The sequence below is a fragment of the Bacillus rossius genome, chromosome 2, assembly GCF_032445375.1.
Source record: "Bacillus rossius redtenbacheri isolate Brsri chromosome 2, Brsri_v3, whole genome shotgun sequence".
NCBI lineage: Eukaryota > Metazoa > Arthropoda > Insecta > Phasmatodea > Bacillidae > Bacillus > Bacillus rossius.
In genome coordinates this window covers 95379605-95404434 of record NC_086331.1, presented here as the reverse complement: position 1 = coordinate 95404434, position 24830 = coordinate 95379605, and the positions used below count along the sequence as shown (strand labels likewise).

The following is a 24830-nucleotide window of genomic DNA, read 5'->3' as shown; positions in this document are numbered from 1 at the left end:
ATTTCAAACTTATAAACCAAATATTATTTGTATTCTTTTTGTCACATGCACCAGAACTTGGGAAAAAATAAACAAACGTCAACAACCACGGACCAAACACCACAAAATATGGACACTCCATTGATATGGGCATTAAAAGAAGTAATCGTCATACTTTCAACGGCGTATAAATCAATAGCTACAATCAATCTAACATCACATGATACAGTAGCAGCTTACTTGCTGTATATATCTATGATGTAACAGACGTTAAGACTCGAAAATGTATTTTTTTTAAAAAAAGTAAATAATGGTTTAGGACTCCAATTGAAATGAGCAAAAATTGTGTTTATAATATTGCTGAACTAAAATACAATTTACCTAGCTGCCTTTAACATTGAAAATTGTGAATAACTAGGGTTTAAATATGTAAATATTAGATCATTCAAACACTAATTTGGGAATACAGCATTTAAAAAAAGAATAAAGTTTTCCATAAAATAGATTGCAATGGATTTCAGATATTTTGCGGTTCGCGAAAAATTTCTGGTCAATGTGTAGAGTAGCAGGTTGTGGAAAATAAGGCAAATAAAAAATTAAAATGAAAGGTTGGTTAGTTGGTTGGTTAGTTGGTTGGTTGGTTGGTTGGGTTAGGTTAAGTTCGGTTATTTTAAGTTAGGTTAGCTGCATAGTTTAAAAAATATATATTTATTTCAAAATTTAAATATTTTAACAAACATTTTCCTTATAATTATTGTAGCTGACTAAACTTAACCAACCTTTCACTTTAGTATTATTTGTATAATTTTCCACAAGTGACTTGAAAAAATTTTTTGTGGGATTCTTATTCTCATTCTTACTATTTGAATTCAATATTCATATTCGCGAATAATTTGATATTAATATTTGTATTCAATTCAAACTAAGAAACTGATATTTGAACAGGTCTACTTTTCAGAGATGCTTTTCCATAATATACGTCAACAGTTTTAAAATAGGTATAATTAATGTGTGACTATAAACTAATGAGGCATCAAAAAGCAATCTGGAAGTTAGTAAAATGCTGCTGGAAACTAAAGTTTTGAAATATTCAGCATCATTACTATTTCAGAACTTTTTGTAACTTTTAACCAGTCCCCATTTACGTTACATTCTCATGATTTTATTGACCTGTATGCAATCTCTAATATTAGACAGGAATGGAAAAGCAGCAAAATAATAAGAGAAGAAATTAGCAATGCCTAGAAAACATGGTGATATCTGTCATTAAACCAAAGAAGTATACCCATCAAAAAACAAACTGAATATAAAAATTTGAGGGTTTAGATGTACTGACTGCTTTAGAAAGCAAGAGAAAATATTTTAATAAAACTTGCATTTAAAAATGATAAGAATATTATAATGGCATTTATGCAATATTGTAATGATGATAATTACCATGCATTAAAATGGAAGGAGCGGGTAGTATCGCAAACAAAAGTTTGAAAGCAATACACCCTACATAATCCTCATTTTTGATATAACGAGTTTCTTTACATTTTTTTATACCTTTAGTCATCTTTTAGTTATTCAGTTATTATTAAAATACCCTATTTATTTTATTCCTTTTCAATAAATAATGAGAAAGGAATTTTTGGAGCAGCATGGTGTTACAGTTGATTCTTTCTTTTCATGTTCGCATTCATGCATTTCGAAAAATATTTTCATATGGTATGCTCTCCCTAGTAGGTCACCAATTTCTTAAACGTGCATATCCTTTTCCATAGTTTATGTTTAACATTTAAATGGACTTATTCTACACGAATACTCAACATAGCTTCAAGTTTTTTATCAACAACATTTTATACTTAAACACCTTTCAGTATAGTATGAAATCCAAGTCCTAAACAAGTTGGATAAAAAATATTTTACAAATGAAAGGCCTGCCTAAAATAGCTTTTATTTGTTTACATATATTTATGAAAACAGGAGTGCACATTAGCAAAGATAAACAGATCCATTACTGTAAAGACAACCATTACTTGTTTTTTGAGTACGTAGCATGCACACAACATTAGTCAGGGTAGATTTTTATTGCTTGAGGGGATATGCTACATCCATCTTATTCTATAGCAGAATAGAACTACAGTTAAGTCTAGTTTTATTAAGTTTTTTCACTCTTTGAGTGTAAATTTATATCCAACAATAAGTAAATACTACATAACCAAAAATTTTACAGAATAAATTGTGTAATGGAAAAAGTCAGTGAATGCTCATAACATTACACACTGCAATCTAAGAACAATATGCTTATCATGCATTGCAGTTAACCTTTTCTTAAGGCTTGGTCTCACACAACATGTTCCAATTATTTTCAGATTTTTAAAAAGAAATAGTTTCAAAAATGAAACAATAGAAACTTATTTTGAATATGCATACGCATGTGTGGAAATCTAGAAAATAAATTGCTAGCGAGTGATGATACTATCAACCAAGCAAAAATTTTAATTAGGAATATTTAACCGATTCTTTAGGCATAGCAAGTAACATGTGGCATATATATGTTGATGAAATTTGCAATAAAAATCAAAAAGGCAATGCTTATTTAGTGCAAAATCCCTATAAATTGTACTATATAAAAAACAAGGACCTGAGAATGCAATAACTTAACTGAGCCTTAACAGGTACTTTTATTAATGGACACTATTTTAATCACCAGAAGAATACATGGCCTCTTATGAGGTAGTAACCTGTTAATAAGAATACTATAAGAAATGTATGCAGACACCCACTTGAAATAAATAACAGATCAAATTATATAAACTTCAATGTGCAAGCAGTTCTAGAACAGCACGAATAAATAGTAAAACAGGGAGTTACATGTCAGCTGAGGAGGTGAGGAGGTTGGCCAACCCTCGCAGATGGCTGTGACTACTGTACAACCCTCACATCGCTGTCAGCATCCAAACACATCACCCCTCCCCATCCTTGCAATGGCTACTAGTGGCCAACAGTCAATAGTCTCTATCTATTTTTTGAGTATAGCTGTAGATATTGTTTTGTGCATCCTGTGTTATTGTAATGGTTCAGCCAGATAACAATATTGATCAAAAGTAGCATAAATGACACTTTATATAACAGCATGTAATTTTCCAACCAAGCCAATCCATAGCTAATAGCATATAAAAGTAAAATATCAAAACAGAATATGTGAAATAATACGAACACAAAGAGTAAGAACAGAAGAACAGTGACATGTTGAGGGAATAAGAAAATAGCCTAGTATCTAGGCCTTCACAATCAAAGCAAATGAATGCAGAATCTGTAGAGACCTGCAAAATTCGCGGATTCATTGGGTGATAGGCTAGAATGCAAACTCATATACCTCTTAGATAATTTTGCTATTGGCTTACTGTTCATCTGGACGAATCTCAACCAGTTATAAACCCTCAACCAAAGAAGGATCGAATCACATACAAACCAGCTGAGACGACTTACAAGTCGGCAGCCAATGAACTTGCGTTATTTGCCCCAGTGTACAGGGGTATGTGCAGTCTATCCTGAAGGCCATCGAAACCGCGAATTTTGCAGGTCTCTAAGAATCTGGTATCTCAGCCTGAGTGTAAACTTGGTGCGACTTGGACAGCATCGCTATGGTAGTACCGACACTAGTGTGGAATCAAAAATCTATTTTTTTTCAACATATGTATTTCACATTTACAATGTTTTATGCGAGTTTTAAACTCACAACATTAATATTTACCAACAAAATTATTAAACTTTGAGTACATAGCCAACTAAAAAGAAACTCGTTATTTGCCAAGAAAATCAAAATGGTTACAGATAACAAAACTTTGTAGAAACCCTCTTTCTTGATAGTAAAATTTCCAACAATTTTTATCATTTAAATTTGTTCCCTATGACACATTCTTCTCTCGAAATTGCTGGAAAATAATAATTTTTTAAAAGGTAAAAGAACTTACTTTTAACATTTTGTAATCATTATTTGGCTATTACAAGTGCCTATTCTTAAAATAACATCATCTATAAATGATCATTTTAAAATGATAAATGTTAGCTATACAAATAATAGTTTCAGCATCTAGTAAAAAATTCACATTTTTTTACATCCTTATTCATGGTGGCCACTCACAGTCACCAAAAATATTCCCTGATTTTTCCCTGATTTCCCTGATTAAAAATTCAAAATTTCCCTGATATTTACAATTACAAAAAAACATACTTTTGATGAAAAAAGATAATATTATAGAAAGAGATTACTCATATTTTAGCACCCTGCTGTATTTTCTTTATTATATACATACGGAAGTTCGTTAAATAACAAATACATTTTAAATATGTCACTTTACATTATAGCGTCCCGTTCAATGACCTGCAGTCTGTGTTTTGTTTTATGTAATGGGGTATTTCAGTGGCGAGCGCTCAAACATTTTTTCACACAACTTTTGATAACTGTTCTTTAATTCATTTTTGAAGTGTAACATTTCTAGTTGTGAAATATTCTTAGTCTTAGTACTCTCAACAAGGGATAACAGTACAGTGCAAATTTTACCTTGTGTTTGATTTAAAAATGAAACAACTAATGGATAAATCTTCACTGCATTACAATCAGTACTCCCATCTGTAGCTAAAGCAAATGGTCCACTTACTAAAGATTCAACAGTTTCAATTTAGTTTCACCAGCCATATACTCCACTAAGGCAGATTTTTTTGCTCTCGCACAGCTGTATTTCTGTGCAATTTTTGAGCCCGAAAACATAGCTCAATACAAATTACCCGAATGATCGGATACTGCTATCGGTAAATTGTGTTCTACCAAAAAACTTGAAAACTATAAGTCTGCGTTTGTTACTTTCGTTTCTTCAGATGTACCGAAAAACGACGATATAGATTTATTGCTCGTCACGGCTTTAAAATGTTCTGCATGTTTCTTTGATTCAATATGCCGTCCTCAGTCATCCCTTCCACCATGCGCAATCGAAAAGTCACACGTGCATACATTACAAAAAGCGTGGCGTTCCAAAACATTTGAAGATGACAAGCATGGCCATTCTTTTATATAGTTTGGTCAAAAATTCTGAAGAATAACGTTCTTTTTTTTTTTTTTGCCCCAGATACACATTGTTCTGTCACACGCTTCATTTCTACAACCGGCACTGAAGAACACAACACTATCGAACAACATAAAAAGGTTTCACGTCTGTACACACGACAATAACACTTTGATGAAAAAAATGGCTTTCAAGAAAGTAAATAACACAAGACAGGTTAGCCAAAGTACCGTACAAAAATTATCGTGATGTAAGTAGCTAACAAACGAAAAGACCGAGAATATATACTAGTTGTATCGTACAACGGACGTAATACCGTACCATTTCTATTACAAAACACAACAATTAATCTACTTATTTCGACAGTACATGCACACATTTATCAGTTCCGTTATCTGCGCAACCACGTGATGTATTCGAACTGCGTTCACGAAACACGCACACCAGAAACGGAATTTTTTTTCGTTACCCAGCAGCACAAAGCCTCGTTTCCGTAATAAACCAGCGATGTTCCGTAATTCCGTAATATTGTGTTAAATCCGTAATAATTACGGAAAATCCGTAATGGTTGGCAGCTCTGCGGAAATATACATGACACAAAAAATTCCCGGTTATTAAAAAAATTCCCTGACATTTCCCTGATAATTCCCGATCAACGTGATTTCCCTGATAAATCCCGGTTTTCCCGGTTTTCCCGGTGAGTGGCCACCCTGTTATTTTTACTTTTATGTTAAATGGAAACAGGACCAATCATAATAATTCACCCAAGTAGTATGTATAGATTTAGTTCTTCCTTCAAAACTTAACTAGAGGTTAAGAAAAGATACGCAGTAAGTCACTGTAGCTAAGCACAATAGCACTTGTCTGGTTTCTCCCATAATGTGGGTTGCAAGCACATGGCCTAAATTATTTTTTGAGAAATAAGTGCATGCTGTATGTATTTACAACCCATTAAAAATAAAACCTGGTGCATAATGAACGATGATTACTAAAGAAATAATAATTAAAATATCATAAAGAATATTTTGTTTAATGTAATAAAGTTAGTGATTTTTATTTTTTGTTAACTGAAATAATACCAGTTGAAATTTAATAAATGATTCCACCAAAGACATACCTGGGGTTCTTCAACACAAACAAAAAAAACTAAGGGCAACTCAAGCATGAAGTGCCCTGGTGCATAAAACAATGAACTAACATGGAACAATCTATAATGGTCATTAACAAGGAACCATCCTTTCATTTGCTAGAAGGACCAAAAAAATTCATATCATACTGGCTGGATCAACAACTTTCTTTGATTTCAAGTTTGCAGCAGTTGTCTTCTTCACTTTTCCCTAACATTCTTAAATAAAACTTTATTTAAAAAATAACATAAATTAGAAATCAAATCAATTGTTTGGTTTAGAAATGATGTGTTGTAAAAATATACTAAATATAAGGTCACATTCACAGATATCATGATGTATGGTAAGAAACTTCACAAATATATTTTGAATTTGATAATTCTTGAAGTTTCCAAAAAAGAAAATTGGTTTACTAACATACCCAATGCTTTATCAAATGGATTAAAGGTTTTAAGGAGAAATGTAAAAAAATAAAAACAAAATCATAAATCCACACCAAGGAAGCTCAGGTAAGTCTACTGTATTGACTAATGATGATAACTTTATGAATTTTAACAGTAACTTAAGTTATACTGAAAGTTCCATAAATAAATTGTACAGATTTATTTAAATTCAGAATAAAATCACTCATTTTAAAATAGTACTGACTTTTCGGTTAGTTGTCAGAGATTCAAAATAACATTTTCCATCAATTTTCACAGTTTTAATAATATATCTGCCAATTCCTGCATAATTTTCAGTGGTATCAATGCACAAAACATTTAATTTTTCTTATAAATGTTGCACGCCTTAACTGCGCTAACTTACTATAGTAAATAGCATGCATGAGTGTGTCATACACTTCTCCAATGCATCATTTCCTGCCAACTTGCGGGAAGCCTAACATTCACAGGTCATCAGTTACCTGCCTGTAAAAACAGTATTTGTGCAACTTCAGAATTGTGCTTTCTGGAAAGCACAACAATTATTCAGATTTTTAATGTGGCCGACCTAACCAACCCTTTACTTTAAATATCAACTCCTAGACCATTGGGGGGACAGGGAGGCACAATTTCAAAATGGCATGTTTCGGATGGGTAGCTGAGGATCTGTTAAACTTAGGATACAGGCCAGTCTGCAAATACCCGTCAGCAGCTGCCTACATCCTTTTTTCACTCTTGCGAGGTTTTGTTTCTGGTGAATCAACTGTAAACATTGGGAAAATGTTGGCCTACCACCTACTGCTATGACTTCTTTCTCAGGGATTTTTTTTGTGTCATGATTTATACTTTTTCGTGTATGAGTACACACAGAATTTTATAAGTAATATGAATTGTAATATTTCAACCTATGATCAGTTTAAACATACACTCTGCCCACACACCTTGCTGTAATAGGATGGCGGGTAAAAATTAGAGATAGATGAGTCAGCAAATTTTTTTAGTCCGGGTGAGTTCTTAAAAATCAAGCTGAGCTTGAGTAATTGCAGAAATTTTAGAGTTTAATTTTATGTTCCTGGTGTTTATATTAATTTACCATAAGTATTATATTAATGTTCATACATGTCTTCAATGAGTGAGTCATTGGTATCAAGTGAATAAGTAAAATATAACTATCAATTATAGCCATTTATAATTTATTTTAAAATAGAGTATTTGTGCTGAAAAACTGAGTAGATGTGAAGGCCTTTGAAAGCCAAGGAAAATTTAATGGTTAAGTGAATTCAATTTGAGACAATATCGGTGATAGCTTAAAAAAATGTTTTTTTTTTCTTATTTGAAATGATTTTAATCCTACAATTTCTTTAAATGGTAACTCTGAAGGAGAGCATCTTTTCTATAAAAACATTCGCAATTCTATTTGAAACTTCCAAACGTGTTTTCAAAGAGAGCATCGTGATACAAGTAGTAGTTCTCCTTTTTTAAGAGTGAATAGGTTAGGTTAAATGCATTACAAACGGTGAGAATGGTTGGCTGGATTAGTTTGTTAGGTCAGTATAGCTACAGTTAACATACTGAAAAATTGTTTGAATGGTAAGCTATAATAAAATTACATAAAATAGTAATACATGAAGTTAAAATACATACTTGAATTCATATGTCGGCATTCTTAGTGTAGCTACCCAACCTAACCGTTTGTTCTCTTAATTTCACACAATTTTTCATGTACAATCTCTCATTAAAACTGTGAACTATTGATAAACTAATTAATGTATCACTGTACCGTCTTAGAGGAGGACTCAAACTGTTATGAAGTAGAAAAATAATATTTTTTGAAATTACAATGGCTTTTCTTTAGGATTATCCCCTAAACTTCAGACCTCCTGACTATAAAGTTTTTTTTAAGAAACTAGTTGATTTAAAAAAAAAGGCCATTCACAGCATAATCTAGCAACATTTGTACTCCAATACAGTACCGGTCAAAAGTTTAAGACCACTGTGTAAAATAATAAAACAGCACATAGAACCTAAAGTTTTGCCGAGAAATGTATTACATTTTTTTAAAATATTCTTTTACATATAAGTAAAGAATAGCTACAGCTGCGACGATAGGCTTTTTTTAGTTTAGGTGTTATTAATTTTTAAAGATTTTCTTGGAACTACAAAATTACCACATTTTGTGACATACAAAAATTTTTGTGTCCTATACTGTTAAAGTTACATTCACGTGGAATTTTTTGTTTTCATAGAAAAGTGTGGTTGTCAGTTTGGTTGAATAAAAAAAATCCGAAAAAATATCCAAAGAAAAGCCGGGCACATTTATTGAAAAAAAAAAAAAAGAGCACTCTTTTACATGATATTTAAAAATTCATAACTTAACTATCGAGTAAGCTACAGAAGCATGCTTTCTTCCTGCGCGTAGATCATCTTCTGCTCAAGATAAACTACGTTTGACCGGTACTGTATATTGATTTTCGGAATTTTCTTATATATTTCTAAAATAAAAACACTATCTTCTCAAGTATTATTTTTTTAGTGTTATTAAAAGGACACGCAAAAATCATGCACATTAAGTATACTTACTTAAATAAAAATGCAACCAAACTGAAAATTAACTTTGTCATCTGCAATTTTCTGGTTAGAAATGAATGACCAGACTTCAAAAATGGCAATACATAGGCATTTTCAAATGTCACGTCAAAAATTTCTTTTAAAAATGGCATCAAACTAAGAGTGAAAATGTTTTTGAAAAAATAAAAAAAGAAGTCCGCACACTGCTAGAGGTTAGGCATTCGTCATTTTACTCGATAGTCAAAGATATGAAGAGACATGATGCAACACTTTCATGTTTGTGCTGAGCAGAGATACTATCAATTGCTGCTATAATAGAAAAAAAAGATTGAAAAATAAAAATATTTTCTTTTAATAGTTTGTCTGCTGTGTTCAAAACTCTGTCGTACAGCAGGCCATTTCAAAATGAAGTCTTTTCAAGTGTTTTGAGATGAAAATAGCAAAAAAAAAAAAAAAAAAAATCAAAAAATTACGTTATTCGGGCAGTGTAATTGTGTAAAATTACCATACTTAAAAAAACTGCAATGATATAAAAATGAGATTATTTTGGGAAGTGTTTGCAAAATAATTGTACGTGATTTTATGCTCATTGCTCATTGCATATGTAACAAGTTAAAGAAAAAGATAGTCGAGTCTTGTCCTGTCAAATATAAAGAACTTGATTTTCAAATTGATTCGAGCTTTAGTCACTCGCTCGATTCGGCTCAAGTTTTCAAGTCTCGGCCCATCCCAAGTATAAATGCACAGAATGCATTAAGCTGGCATGGTATTAATGGGTACAAGTTTTTATGGTTAACTGTGATAAAACCAAAATAAAACAGAAAGGCATGCCAATACACTATATAACACTGAAAAACAAGTTTATACACCATATGAAACAAATGCATACAAAAAAATTTGTTGTCTGTAAAGTCGGTTTACGGACGATAGTTTAACGTGATGTCATAACAAAACATTGATGAAATGAGTGATCCAGAAAAATATTATATTCTTTGAGGAAGACATTTTTTTTTAATTTTTCTATCTTTTGTATGATAAAATCTACCTCTGCATATTTTTATGAATAAAATTGAATAATTTTTATTGAATTATCACTATTTTGTATGGATACAAAGAAGGAGTGAAATGAAATGTACAATTTTATTAATAAATTTACTTTTATTTGCATTCATTAATTTAAATATATTTATTACTTTTGAAGATTCGCGCACTCCGTATTTATTTTTACAAGTACAAAAAAAAATTTGCAGCAGCCAGGATTCGAACCATCAACCTTTGGATTGATAGTCAGCAACAGGGTGTCTACTGAGTTACAAAAATAAAAATTAGTGACTTTTTCTTGACTTTTTCATGACAATTTCCACTGAAGTGTGACCACGAAACTTGTCAAAACGGTATAATTTTTAAATGTTATAAAATTAAGTGTAGCCTATACCTTACATCAAAAATAAAATGACAAATTGAACTTTTACGTTTCTTTATCAAAATATACAGGCCTAAGTGCTGGAAAAAAAGACATAAGTTAAGCCTACAAATGAAGGTTAGTTTGAAACTTAATTGAATAAAATTAATTATATCTGCTTTCCCGCATGCCAATTTTTCGTAGCACTTTAAGCGCTAAAACACGTTAACATTTGTTAGCAAACATTTTCAGCACATTATATCATAGAAAATATTACAATTCCATTCCGTAGCACTTTAACCACTTCGACAATGATTTCAGTTGGAAAATATAATAGGGCGGCAACTTAGGGATTTTGTTGTTTTGTAATTTGTAAACATAGTCGTTAACAAAACCAAAACACGAAAATACATCACACATTTTGTGCACAAATTTTTGGCTTTCTTTTATCCTAGCCAAACATAAATTTACGTTTCGTACACACAAGCAAGCAATAAACAAATGAACTCAACGCTAATAGTTCGATTATGAACGCTCGCCATTTGGCCAACAACTTATCGATATGGACGCAGGTCGCGCGCATTGACGCCTTGACAGCTGCAAACGATTATGTGCGATCTGTAGAGTAAGAATGAAACTGACTACGCCGTGACCGCCACGGAACGAATACCATCCTTTTTTAAGCGTGTAAAGTACGAGAATTGAATAAATTACGTTTTCACAGCATTTGAATGGACTTTTTTTATAAATAAAGAAGAGCAATTCACTATTATTAAAATTTTCTCTGCATTCTATGTCAAAATTATGACGTTGAACGTAGGAGAATAGAAGCTGTAAGCAACATTTTGAACGGGAATTTAAAGTAAACGTCTTATGGCGAAAATGGCGGGACTGGCCTAGTTAAACACGGGAAAATGTATTGTGTGAGAACATCTTAAGCGATGATTTTCCTGAAAATGCAAGCTGCCAAAAGCACAAAAAATATGGTATATACAAGATCAGTGCACAAGAAATACACATTAGCCTTGTAATTAATTTTTTCGTGACTTTTACCAAAATATACTTAAAAATTGTGACTTTTTTCGGACTTTCGTGACCTTTTACAACATTCGTGACTTTCGTGACCTAGTAGACACCCTGCAATGCTAACTGCACAGCCACAAGGCCATATTGAAAATAATTGTTTCAGATGTTTTATATATATATATATATATATATATATATATATATATATATATATATATATATATATATATATATATATATATAAATTTTGTTTTGTGTTGTGGGAGTTTTAAAAATGTATGTAGTCCGCCATATTTATTTCTTATAGTGGTAGGCGGGAAATTAAAAAGATATTGTCTGCTGCAAATCGGTGGACGATCGTTAAATTACATAATATTAATAATTCAAACGACGAAAATATGATTGAAAAGTCAAATCGATTGTTGTTTCAATCAAGTAGAAGAGAGATGCCACGCATGCGTACAATGAGCATAACAGGACACATCCGTAGTGGGACATCCGTAGTGGGACAATGTGCGTTACGGGACACTTTTTCATGCGTGCAGCCGGCGTTCATCGATTTATTAGACGTTGTCACGTCAAAAAAAGGTTTATCATCTGTTTAACAAAACTTAACTTAAAACACAAAAGTTTAATACATTAATATATTTAATTCAATTAATGTAGTTTATTTTACATGAAGTTTGTACCAAAATGAATGGAAGAAATGGATAGAAAAAATTTAATTTTACATAGTTTTATTTTATATCTCTTATCTCATTATTACATTACTGACAAGTACATTTTTCAAAAAGAGAACACAAAGCTTGCCAATATTTTTATTGTTCCGAGTAATTCTGTCCAAGAGATGCTTATGACAAAATATTTTATTGTGAAAATGCATCATATATCACAATAAAATTAAACTACCTTCGTGAAATATATTTTAGTGACATATTTAATGAGTAATATCTTTATTAATAAACAGAGTTTAAAAAAATAAAAAACAATACCACCAAAATCTGCTGCTTTTAAAAATGAAAATGGTCTAAACCAGGGTTTCCCAATCTTTTTCATTTCGCGGCGCAAATACGTGTTTACTATTTTGTCTCGGCGCCCTAACCTATTTGGCTCGTCGAAATAGATAGGTACAATGATACTAGTTAGGTAAATAACCACAAAAATTAAAATATCCTCATTATGAATCTGAACTGTACATTTATATTTATAAGAATTAAAATTAACACAAAAACATTCAAGAGAGACTTAAGAACAACAAAAATAAAATACTTTAGCTACCTAGCTAGTCAATGTGATGGGTGAGCTCTACTTGCCGCCCCACCCGCGACATGCGTTCTGACCCTCGAGGCGGACTAGGTGAAGGGAGGGGACAGTGTTGCGGAGGGAGGGGTCCGTCTGACCTTGGGTAGTTCACATTTTTACCGGGACCATACTTGTCTCGGGCGTGTAGTAGATAAGTTTCGGCGAGTGCGCAAGTAAGCGAAGCACTACGCGAGCGCTAGAAATTAAATTGTTTATTTTGTACCCGCGAACACTTAAGTTGAGGTTTCGGAGAATGGCAAAGAGAATCGCTTCACGGCGCCCTTCTTAACTTTCTACGGCGCACCAGGGCGCCGCGGCGCACACTTTGGGAACCCCTGGTCTAAACATTAAACTATTTATGAATTGTTTTCAAATGTGTTTCTTTATCTTAAGTGCTTTGGTGTTTATGATCACTAAGTCAGATTGTAAAACAGCGTATCTTCTGCCCTACGTTAATAATATTTTAACTAATTTGCATAGTATTTTTTCTTCATAATTAATTTATACTTGTGTTTCTTTTATTATGCATAGGCATTTAAAGTATTTTGTTTGTGCTTTAAAATTATTATTTGGGTTAAGTTTTACATAAAGTTTAATGTAGTATTTTTTATTATTATTCTTTCACTCTAATTTGTTTAGTCAGTTAAAATTAATATATTAATTAATTACATTTCTACAATATAAAGCACACTATGGGCAATAAGACTGATGTTCTAGAACATTCTAGACGATTGGAAAAGAATGGAAGACAGGTGCAACACTCTGTCGTCATCAAGTTATTTTTAAAGCATCAAGTTAGTTGTGTTGTTGGAAAAACCCAGCACAGGGAGCAATAGACTGGAACTTGCGCTGGGCGCTGCCTCGCCAGCCAATCAGGGCAAGCCATGAGGTAGTGTGATGTGCTTTTCCAGCTTTTCATAAAATAAAATTTGTAAGCACAATTTCCCTATATGGTCAGGTACTGAATACTGTGTTGTATTTGGTCAGTTGGCCCACGGGATTGCCTCCCTTTGTTTTCCAACTTTTGAAAGGAAGGTAAATGCGTGGTGCAAGGCAGATGTCGCTCGATGGGCACCGCGTGCGGTTTCGTCGTCGACAACTCGTGAACTCATGAAGAAAAATGTACTAAGTGACAACTTAATGCCTGCTGGTCAGGGCCAGGCCGAGTTGCAACCTTTTTTTAATTACTGTATTTGCTCGCGTAAAGGCCCCGCCCGTGTATACGCCCACCCCCCCTCCTTTTTTGTAAACATTTTTGAGAAAAAATTTCAAAACGTGTTTTTCTGGGTTTATCTTAGGGCAGGGCAGCTTGGCATGCATCAAACAGCAAGCCATGTATTGTGAGCGGCGGGAGGTGATTTTATAAGCGGCAGTGATACAGAGACTGGTATTATAGTTTGTCCGCTCTCAGTAGGACTGTTGTGAGGCGTGACAGACGTACGCAGTTGTCGTATCTCAAACGACATAAAGATAAAGAAAGCTGGACTCGCGCGCTTGTGTTGATGTGCTGTGTTGTCAGAGAAGAAGAGTGGAAGTAGAGGGGAAGGGAAGTGGGTGGAGCAGGTACCTACACTCCTTTGTCTGGTTGGCTGGCTAGCTGGTAGGAGGGAGGTTAAGCCACGCCTCTGCCTCTCTTCCCCCCTGCCCCAGCGCTGCCTCTGTCTCTCTCCTCCCCAGCCAAGCGCTGCCTCTCCCCCCTGCGGGCTACTGCCTCTCTCTCTCTCTCCCTCCTGCCGTGTCGCTGCCTCCCCCACCCTCCCTCATTTGAACAAAGACGCACGACTTGCCAGTCGTTCCGCCAGCTGTTTCATTTAATCAAAATTTAATTGGCGTTTAAATAAGTTGTGGCGGTATTTCATTTTGCTTTTATTAAATGTTAGTTTTTCATACCTGAAAAAAAGAAAAATCTATTTTTTTCCTCCAAATTCGCGTATAGGCCACCTCCCCTTTTTTGGAGTCGAAAATTTGGAAAAAAAGGGGGGCTTTTACGCGAGTAAATACGGTATTATTTTTTCAGACAATATTATAAATTTGACCCTAGGCGTCGGCGTCGCCATCGGCCCAGGGTGACCGTCATTACCCACCCAGGAAATATTTCCGTGTGAGGACGTACCTGTTAAGTGAACTTAATCCAGGGTTTAAATTTTTTTTTTTAATATCAAGTGACAGGAAGCTGTGAAGTCCAACGAAGTGTGTTGGTATGTATTGTAAAATTTTTTTATCAAAAAGTAATCCGACCAGCTTTTCCAACTAACAAACTCTGATCAGGGGACTGAACTGTGGTTGGTACTGTAGGTTCAAGTTGTGTTTTTTCTTCTTCGAGAAATTCCTAAACAAAAGAAGTTTGAATACACTTTTATTTTTCAAAATAAAAACTTTACCAAATAACTTGCTTTGGTTAACTTAAAAACAATCTTTAAGTAACTACCTGCAACAGTAAGATTTTTAAAGGGTCTTGTTATTTTCTGGGTTGTTTTGCCGGGCCAACCTGGAATGTAACAATATGTTTACAAAAGACAATGTGCTGCACCCCAGTGCATGACCATGCGTGACAGCTAATAAAATCCCATGCAGCAATTCTCAGATTTGAAGGTCAAGCTAATGATGGATATTTTTACATGTGTGAAGATGCTTCATTGCTTATACTTGGATTTATTTGAGCATTAGTTTATTTTTATGAAGGGGTGTGAAAACACCGTACTGGCTAATGACTATGATCTGTTCCAGTTATATGCAAGTCACTAGTAAACCCTTAAAAAGTTTCATAGGTACTAAAAAAATTTCTTTTAAACTCCCAAATTATTACTATCAATTTGATAGAGAATTGAGATGATAATAAACAGAAGTATGAAAATAAACAGAAGTCAAAAATAAAGTTTTGTTCCTCTATTCTTTTAACTAAAATTGTATGATGACTACATAGTTCCATACCAAAAAACTTTACATCACCAAGACAATTTGCTGCTCCTAAACAACTTGCAAAATGTTTACAGTTACTTTACTTTAAAACTAAAAGAGAAGCAATGACTATATTTCACAGTCAACTTGAAACCATGGTACATACTGAGAACACTATTGTTCTTGGGCAAAAATGAAGAAACATTTAAGGCTCGCAAAAGCCTATGCTGCTGCCTGTCACCGAACTATTTTAAGCAATAACGTCCAAAAAAGGGTTGGAAACAGCATAGCCCAGCTTTTCATACATTAACTGTTTTTTCCATGTACACAAAATATTTAATGAAGTACTGTTTTGCATATATTTAAATATTACTTTAAGAACAGTTCAGTGGATCTGATTAAGTCCAATTTCAATAACTGGACGTCTTGTTTTATAATTCTGGGCTACTGAATTTCAGCACATAGTAATAAAACAGCCGAGAAACTAAATATATTACATAGTATATTACCTGCCATGTAATGGTCAGATCACCAATTTTGCCACCCCCTCCACCGATATTTGCAGGAGCCTTGTAAGGGCGATCTGGAGGCGTACTGTACACTGGAGACGGTGACGAAGGTGGGCCATAGCCAAGATCATTGCTAGCCGCAACACGAAACTCATAGCTTGACCACGGTGAGAGGCTGTTCTCCAGAACGGTTTCCTTTCTCCCATTATAGCGATTCACTTCCCTTGCAAAAACATCTAAAACAAATCGCATGCAAATACTTTACAACAAATACATTTCATTCATTGCACAAAACCACATTAAAATTAACAAAATAACACATAAAAGTCAATTAACTGCAAAATATCAAAAAAATTCTTACTTTCAACTAACACTATCCAAGTGTTATTCCAGTTAGTACGACCATGGACCAAATACTTGGTGATTGGGCGTCCATTTGACGCACCATCTGTCCACTGAATTGTTGCTGAAGTCTTCACAACGCTGATGACCTGAACACCACCTAAAACACATTATTTTTCAGTCTACAATCAAAATTATGGAATACTGGTCAATTAAAGGCACATAATGAAGATCTTTACATCAGTTCATTGGCAAATTATGTATAGCTTTATATCAAATCATTGGCAAAGTCAAAATATTATCCTCCAACTAAGTCTAAATTTTCAAGTAATACTAGTAACAGAAATGCTTCCACCAATATTCTAATACTGTTATTTCAATGCAAAACTTACCATGTAAATACAATAATTCACTGTCCTGTTTCCTTTACAGTAAAGATTACATTTCAATATACAAAAACTTACACAGTAAAGGTGATTTTTTTTTCCTTCACTTTTTCGGTTTAGTATGTATGCTATATGAGATAAAAAAGACAAAAAAATTGAAAAAGTGAAAACTATAAGTTTTAACATAAAAAACAAATAAATACAAATTTTGTTGATAGCACTATCATTTTGCTGTAAACATACTATATGCCAATATATTAGTAAATTGAATTATAATGTAAGAATTTTTTAGTTAGCATAATTAATTGTAAGATCTTTTCTCTCTGAATAACAACTTGCAAGTACTGTATTATAAGCATTAGTTGAAACTAATGATTACAAACCTGTTTAGTCCCAACTGAAATCTAAATGGATGCTTTAGAGTAAAATTGTTACTTGTTACAAATTTTGTTATTAGATATTGACTAAACATTGCTTGGAAGTTATAAAATGTCACACAAGTGGTCATAATTATGTTTTACTGCAATTAAATAAAACATAATAAATATCTGGTAAGAATATTTAAAATGAAACACAAAATGTATACAGCTATGGTTCAAAATTTTTGGGAACAGCCTTCAAATTATAGTAATACTATCAATAAAATGAATTAACCAACATAGTCTATGAGACTAACTTGAAAAAACATTGGCACACAATTTTTGGGAATTTCTTTTTCAGCACAACCTTTATCTAAGCAACACTATTACCAGTTTACTTGTCAAGATGTTTGTGTGCATTAATGTAAAAAAATTTTTGGAAAATTTTATAATAAGACTTACGAGTATGTTTTAGTTTACTACTGATATTGCTTACTCACCTCAAAATAGTGTTTTAGAATTAGCTTACATGTAAGAATTTTTATAAGAGATTTTAAAATCTGAATTTATGAGGTGAAAGGTTTAGTAAAAAAATTTAAATACATTTCATTACCCTACACTTAATCTTAATTATTTAGAATGCAGTTCCAAACTTAGGAACAGTTCAAAACTACTTTCATGATAAATAACTAGCCTCCATTTCAAGTAACTAACTCAAATGACCAATTAAAGCTATCTCTTGCTCTAAAGAATTTTATAACACTTTAAACAATGGTTTACACAGCTGATATTATCAATGCAACCTAACCAACAATGAGTTTATCAAAGGGGACCCCTGTTTAACTAGCTTGGAAATTTTAAATTATAACTAACTATTGCCAAACTAATCTAGAGTGTTTACGAGTAAGTCTTTCTGATTGCCATGGTCTTTTCAAAAAGGAGACTCTGCTTCTTAGTTACTGGTCAAATTCTGAAAACCTTTCATTTATTAATTTAAATTTCTTGACAACTCTTATTTCACTATATTAGATTTCCTTCAATGTAAATTTTTTTAAGGTTCACATCTTGTTGACAGGGAGGTGTGGTAACACACAACTACAAAGAAGAGGGCGATTAAAGAAGGAATCGCCACAGCCTGTGTTCAGGAAATATTTTGGCAGTGCCTGGGGTGATAAAGGGAAACCATTGACAACAGCAAGTTGACTGAACCAGGACTCTAGCCCAAGTCAAGTGGCTAATCAATGCAACACCTTACTCCGTGAACAAGTGAGAAATTATTATAAAATAATTAAACCTTAATATTGTTACGAACGCAGACAGGACCACAACAGGCGCCAAGTTCGGAGCTGGCTGGCCGCCCTACCAGGCAACTGGCATCATGCGCCGTGTCACATGGTGTTCACTAACTAAAGCCTGCCACGCATGCCTGGCCGGATTAAAAGGGTCGTCGCTACCCCCCTCCCCCCACTGCGTCCTGCCTCAGTGCTGATATCTATCGCTGAGCAGCCTTGGAAATTCCGCGGCTCATGGCATGAGCAAGCGGCACTATTCTCGACGCTTTGGGCGTCGGGTCGGCACAGGATGAAGCGACTCGCCCCAGCTGCTCTCGTCAGTTCTAGAAGGGCGCCACAGACTACTTAAGCAGGGACGCCAGCCTCCACGGGAGTTTTTGGGGCGACAGAGTCTCGTGGCGGTGAGGACCGGTGAGTGCCGCAAGTGCGGCGAGAGTTCAACGACAGAAACAGCAAGAGTTCGGCAACGGAGTGCAGCGAGATTTCAGCAACGGGTGCAACATGAGTCAGCGACGAGTCCCGCGACAGTGAGTGCAGTGAGTGCAGTGGGTGCGGCCAGATTTGGTGACAGAGTCCTGCGGTGAGTTCAGCAGCAAGTTTTTGGCAACAGTTCCACGGGGTGTGCCACGTAAGATCTGCGAGGAGTGCGGCGAGAGTTCTGCGAGGAGTGCGGCGAGAGTTGCGCGAGGAGTGCGGCGAGAGTTGCGCGAGGAGTGCGGCGAGAGTTGCGCGAGGAGTGCGGCGAGAGTTGCGCGAGGAGTGCGGCGAGAGTTGCGCGAGGAGTGCGGCGAGAGTTGCGCGAGGAGTGCGGCGAGAGTTGCGCGAGGAGTGCGGCGAGAGTTGCGCGAGGAGTGCGGCGAGAGTTGCGCGAGGAGTGCGGCGAGAGTTGCGCGAGGAGTGCGGCGAGAGTTGCACGGGGAGTGCGGCCTAGTGAGGAGTACGGACTGTGGAACTTGACAGACACTGAGTGACTTGGGAATAAACATTTTAAGTGTGAGTAATTGGTGATTAGGCGTTTTTAAGAAGGATTATTTATTATTGATGTAAATATTAGTAATCAATAAAACTTTAATAAAACTTAATTGGGCTATCCCTTACAAACCCAATTCTCCCCACAACATAAATTGTAATAATATGTACAAAGCAAATTGCCTAATACTATGTCTTTTCAGATCCAATTGAATTAGGGATTTAAATTTCAAGAAATTAAAAATATTCCCTATGTTACCATTTTGTAAATAATAATGGTTATGTTAACTATAGTACTAATTATTTTGTAAAAGTAAAGAGTGAGTTTCTGCTCTATCACTCCAGAATAATTGAGGCATGCAAACTATTGCTACACTGCTACCTAAATATTTTACAATGCAGGTGTAAGGTCTGCAAGGTCCATTAATCATAGATTTGTATTTTTTTAATCATTTTACTCATATCTTAAGTAATGATCATACCAGATGATCGAGCCTTTAAAAACTTTTAACAATTTTATTTGAAAACCAAAAACATTATTAATGTTAATATACATAAAATGTCTCAGAAAAAACATATCGTTAGTCCAGAAGAACAGTGACACAACTCAAAAAACCCGGATTTTGAGTTATGCATTGAAACACATTCCTAATCATTCATACTTTTCTCTAAAAAAACATCACAAAACTACAGGCAGTAACCGCTCACCAAATGGCAGTAGTGTCACCTTTGTTTTCAGCAGATGAGTTTCAGGCGGGGCAAGAAGAACGTCACATTTCGTTGAGAGTCACGACGTTCACAGAGTTAAACTGTGTTTTAAACAGGAAGAACGACATATCCCAAAAAGGTGCTGTTCATGAGTTGTGATTTGTTCAAAAAGAGTGACACTTTATGATTTGTGTCACTGTTCGTTGAAAGTGAGTAAAAATATTACACTTATTAAATAAAGTATACTGCTAATTAGATATGTGTCTGTTTATGTGATTGAATTTCCTTACGGTTTCTGCATCTATTAAGATGGTATTTGTATGTATTAAGAAGTTGTCACTGTTCCTGAAAATTTTACATTATCGGTCTCCCAGAATCACTGGTTTAAAGTGGTTCTGTAAACAGAAACTCAATTCTAAATAAAGATCAAGAATGGAACAACTTTTTAATATGTGTAGATTTTTTTTAGCGATCCGTTTTCAATTTCTATCTTGTTCGAATCTCTCTTTCATATTTTATAATTTAGAATTATTGCAATGACTGTGCTGAGTTAAGCTCAGAACAAATTATAATCCTGCATTTTTAATTGTGTCAGTCCGATAACATTACTAAACTGGTATTATACAATTATTAAATGAAATATATTAAAATATGATATTAAAGTTAAAAGGTTCGGAAAAAGCTATGTTCCCAAAGATGCGTAGCTATTGTAATTTTTGTTTTATGGCAATGAGTGTGAGCCTAGATTGTATGTTCGTTCATCAATTGTAACAATGGCATTTCATGATTGTGTTAAGATATTTCTATCATAATTAGCATACTGTAGACTCTCAATGATATGCTTGACACTAAATTTTATTGTTTATTTCAGATAACAATGTCCAGTAACAGTCGCTGTGATTTAATACTCAGACTCTGCAAAGAGCATGATAATGACAAAGAAGAGGAAAGAGCTACATCTGGCCGTGTTTGTATGTGGCACATCGCTATAAACAAAAAAGGTGATATACAAGAAAGCATGTCCGATATTAATACGACTGATAAACATCCTGAAAAAACTTATGACGCCAAAAATTAAACTTAGGTACGTAATTATTTTTGTAATGTTTTAACTATAATTATTGACAAGAATTTATAATCAATAAAATAAAACTTTTTGTGCATTTTTTTCCGGACAATATTGGAAGGGCCAGTGTGTGTAACCCTCCAGCAAATGCTTCTGGCCACAATGAACTTTCCAGCAGCGATTCTGTATCAGACTTGTCAAGTGATGACAGCGTGGCTGATCCAGACTGCAATGCCTTAGATCCTACAGACTCTACATCTGACAAAGCATCGAATGTTAAATCACTACAAATAGAGGGATTTGAAAATGCTGATCCGTACATCAACAAGTGGAAAAGCTACATAGAGGTGTGTTTTGAGACCCAGCAAAAATAAGCAGAGGGGTATAAAAAGGTTACGTAATCCAGACGAGTGGCAAAAGAATCGAGCTAAAAGAGCGAGAAATGCTGGTGAAAGTTATACATCATTTTCTAACAGCCAAAAGGTTGTCGCAGGCAGAGAATTACAACCACCATGCAACGTAAAATGCAGACTAAAATGTTTTAGTAAGTTCACTGAAGATCAGCGTAGGAATATTTTCAATGAGTACTGGGGCTTCAAGGACTTGCAAAGGCAACGTGAATTCCTGTTGGCTAGTATGTCAGAGGTAAAACTGAAATATCAGTACCTCAAAGGGGACAGTAACAGGCTTCCTAATAATGCATTTCATTTTGTTACTGAGGGTAAGCGAACTCGTGTTTGTAAGCATTTTTTCAAGTCGACTCTTTGCATTAATGACAGGTCAATAAGAACTGTTCAGCAGAAGAAAAATACTTCAACAGGCAACATTCTCTCCTTGGATATGAGAAGAAAACACGGGCATCACCATAAAGTGGACGAGAACGTCAAGGAAAGTGTGAGAAATCACATAAATAGCATCCCTTGCATACCAAGCCATTATTGCCGTGCTGTGAAAAACAAGAAGTATATAGAAAGAAACAAAACGATTGCGGAACTACATAGGGACTATGAACAAATGTGCAAAGAGACTAGCCAGCCCTCTGCTAATTATGTCCTGTATTTCCGAATATTCCCCGAAGAGTTCAACTTATCATTCTTTGTTCCTAAGAAGGATCAGTGCGAACAGTGCCTTGCTTATTCAAATGCTAATGAAGAGGAAAAAGCTGAATTACAGTGTAGTTATGATACTCACATTGAAGAAACCAAGCTATCCCGAGAAGAAAAGGCAAATGATAAGTCCAACTCCAACGCCATAGTAGCTGTGTTCGATTTTCAAGCAGTGCTACCCTGTCCAAATGGACAAGCCTCCTCATTTTATTTTGTGTCAAAACTGAGTGTTTTCAACTTCACTAAGTACAATGTGAAAACTAACCAAGTTGAATGCTATGTATGGCACGAGGGAGAGGCTAAAAGAGGAGTAATTGAAATAGGTTCCCTTGTTCTACTGTATCTCGAAAGTACGAAAACAGATCATTCGGACGAAATTGATGTGATTTTCTATTCCGACAACTGCGCTGGTCAACAAAAAAACCGTTTCTTGATAGCTACGTACATGTATGCAATGATAAAGTTTTCGTGGATACAAAGTATAACACATAAGTTTCTCATAACCGAACACCGTCAAAATGAAGGGGACGGTGCTCATTCGGTGATAGAGAGACACATCCCTCGAGCCCTAAAGTCAGGACCAATTTATGTTCCTGAACAGTACGTGTCCCTAATACGATGCGCAAAGAAAACCGGAAAGCCCTACAGAGTGCATGAAATCTGCCATGAAGACATAAACGATATGAAAGCTTTACCAGCTGAACTTGGCCTTCGGATAATAAAAAATACTGATGGAGAACATTTCAAGATTTCGGAAGTTAAAGTGCTCAAGGTGAAGAAGGATCAGTTTGTAAAACTCTTCTACAAGACTTCCTATGAAGAAAGTGAATTCAAACAAGTTGATGTTTTGCAGTCTAGAAGAGATAATAAACATAGCAAGGTGTCAAACATTCAGTTGCAGAAAGCGTACCAAAGAAAACTAGGGATTTCCGAGAAGAAAAAAGATGGTCTATTGTCTCTGTTGAGGAAAAAATGTATTCCAAATTGCTATGCGACATTTTATACTAATTTGTAAATGAAAAGTTTCAATTTGTATAACAAAACAATAATTAGTAATATTTTTTGGTCTGCAGTCTGAATTGATAGTGTGGAATTTCTGAAAGTATTGTATTAAAACTTAATTCTTAGTTTGTAGATAAAACTGTTCTTGGCATACCTTTACTTTAATTAGAAGGGAAAATAAATGTATTAGAGTATAATTCATTGTGTATGCTACTTGAAAGTTTTGATTATAGATGTGTAACTGTTAATTGTTAATTTTTGTAATTCAAAACTGTCAACTTATGTAGTTTGAAAATGTGTAGTTAAATAATAACAATAACAATAATAACAATAATAATAATTATTATTATTATTATTATTATGTCTGCAATCAGTACATAATATTTCAAAGCCTAATAAAGCGATTTAAGTTTAAATTTCTATCAAAACATTCTTTGTGGCATTTTTTTTATTTTGCATACATTACTTAACTCAAAAACTTAACAATACCTATCACAAGAAAAGTGTCATAAGTCAAAATAATTTTTTTAAATATTATTTTAAAAAGTATATAAACAGTTCTTCTGAAAAAATCCGACTGTAAAATAAATACAAGATATGAAATTCATAATAGGGCTTGTTATAGAAAACCTACCTTTCCAAAATTGTGAGAGAAAACATATCAAAATTAGGTAAAATTTTCAATTTCGTTTCCTGAAAAACTTACTTTTTTGAGTTGTGTCACTGTTCTTCCGGACGAACGATATGCAGTATTAAGAAAAACTGATGGTTCACATTTTACATTTTTGAACAAAAATTAATTAATAAGAATATGTATTTGAACAAAAAATTTCAAAGAATATTGAAATTATTGTTGAACACTTGGAAGTTGTGTAACAGTAGAGGATCTGAGTTCATATACAATTCAATAATTGTGAATTGCAATTTATATTAGTATTCAATCAGTAATACAACAATGTGCTGTAGGAATAAATTTGCTGTTGTAGTAGTAGATAGGTATTCAATAGCAAACAAAATGTTTTCAAAAATTAATATTTGTTTTCTGTTCATTTTTGAGAATTGGATGGATCAATTCCTTGAATGAACAGATGGCCACAGTTACGACATTTTAGTGGTATTATGTGCCATTCAAGGAATTGCCAATCCAATAAAAATTGAATGTGATCTAAAGAAAAATTAACATGCGAGGGCTTTAACTCACTGTCCAAAAACACTAAAATAATACACTAGCCTTGGTCATACAATAAATAATGTTCTATGATTTTGTTTTGTAGGCTATTAACTGTATATAATATAACCACTATTTTGAAATTCAT

The 24830-nt window shown here is 34.1% G+C and overlaps 1 protein-coding gene across 2 annotated transcripts in view; it reads right to left on the bottom strand.

Moving 5' to 3' along the window:
• LOC134529487 (contactin) overlaps nucleotides 1-24830 on the bottom strand; it is a 137935-nt gene that overhangs the window by 30081 nt on the left and 83024 nt on the right. For both annotated transcript variants that reach the window (XM_063363626.1, XM_063363625.1), the window contains 2 exons: nucleotides 16646-16786; nucleotides 16285-16520 (listed from right to left, as the gene is read on the bottom strand). In XM_063363626.1, coding sequence (XP_063219696.1) covers nucleotides 16285-16520; nucleotides 16646-16786 — 377 coding nt within the window. The remainder of the gene's footprint in view (nucleotides 1-16284; nucleotides 16521-16645; nucleotides 16787-24830) is intronic.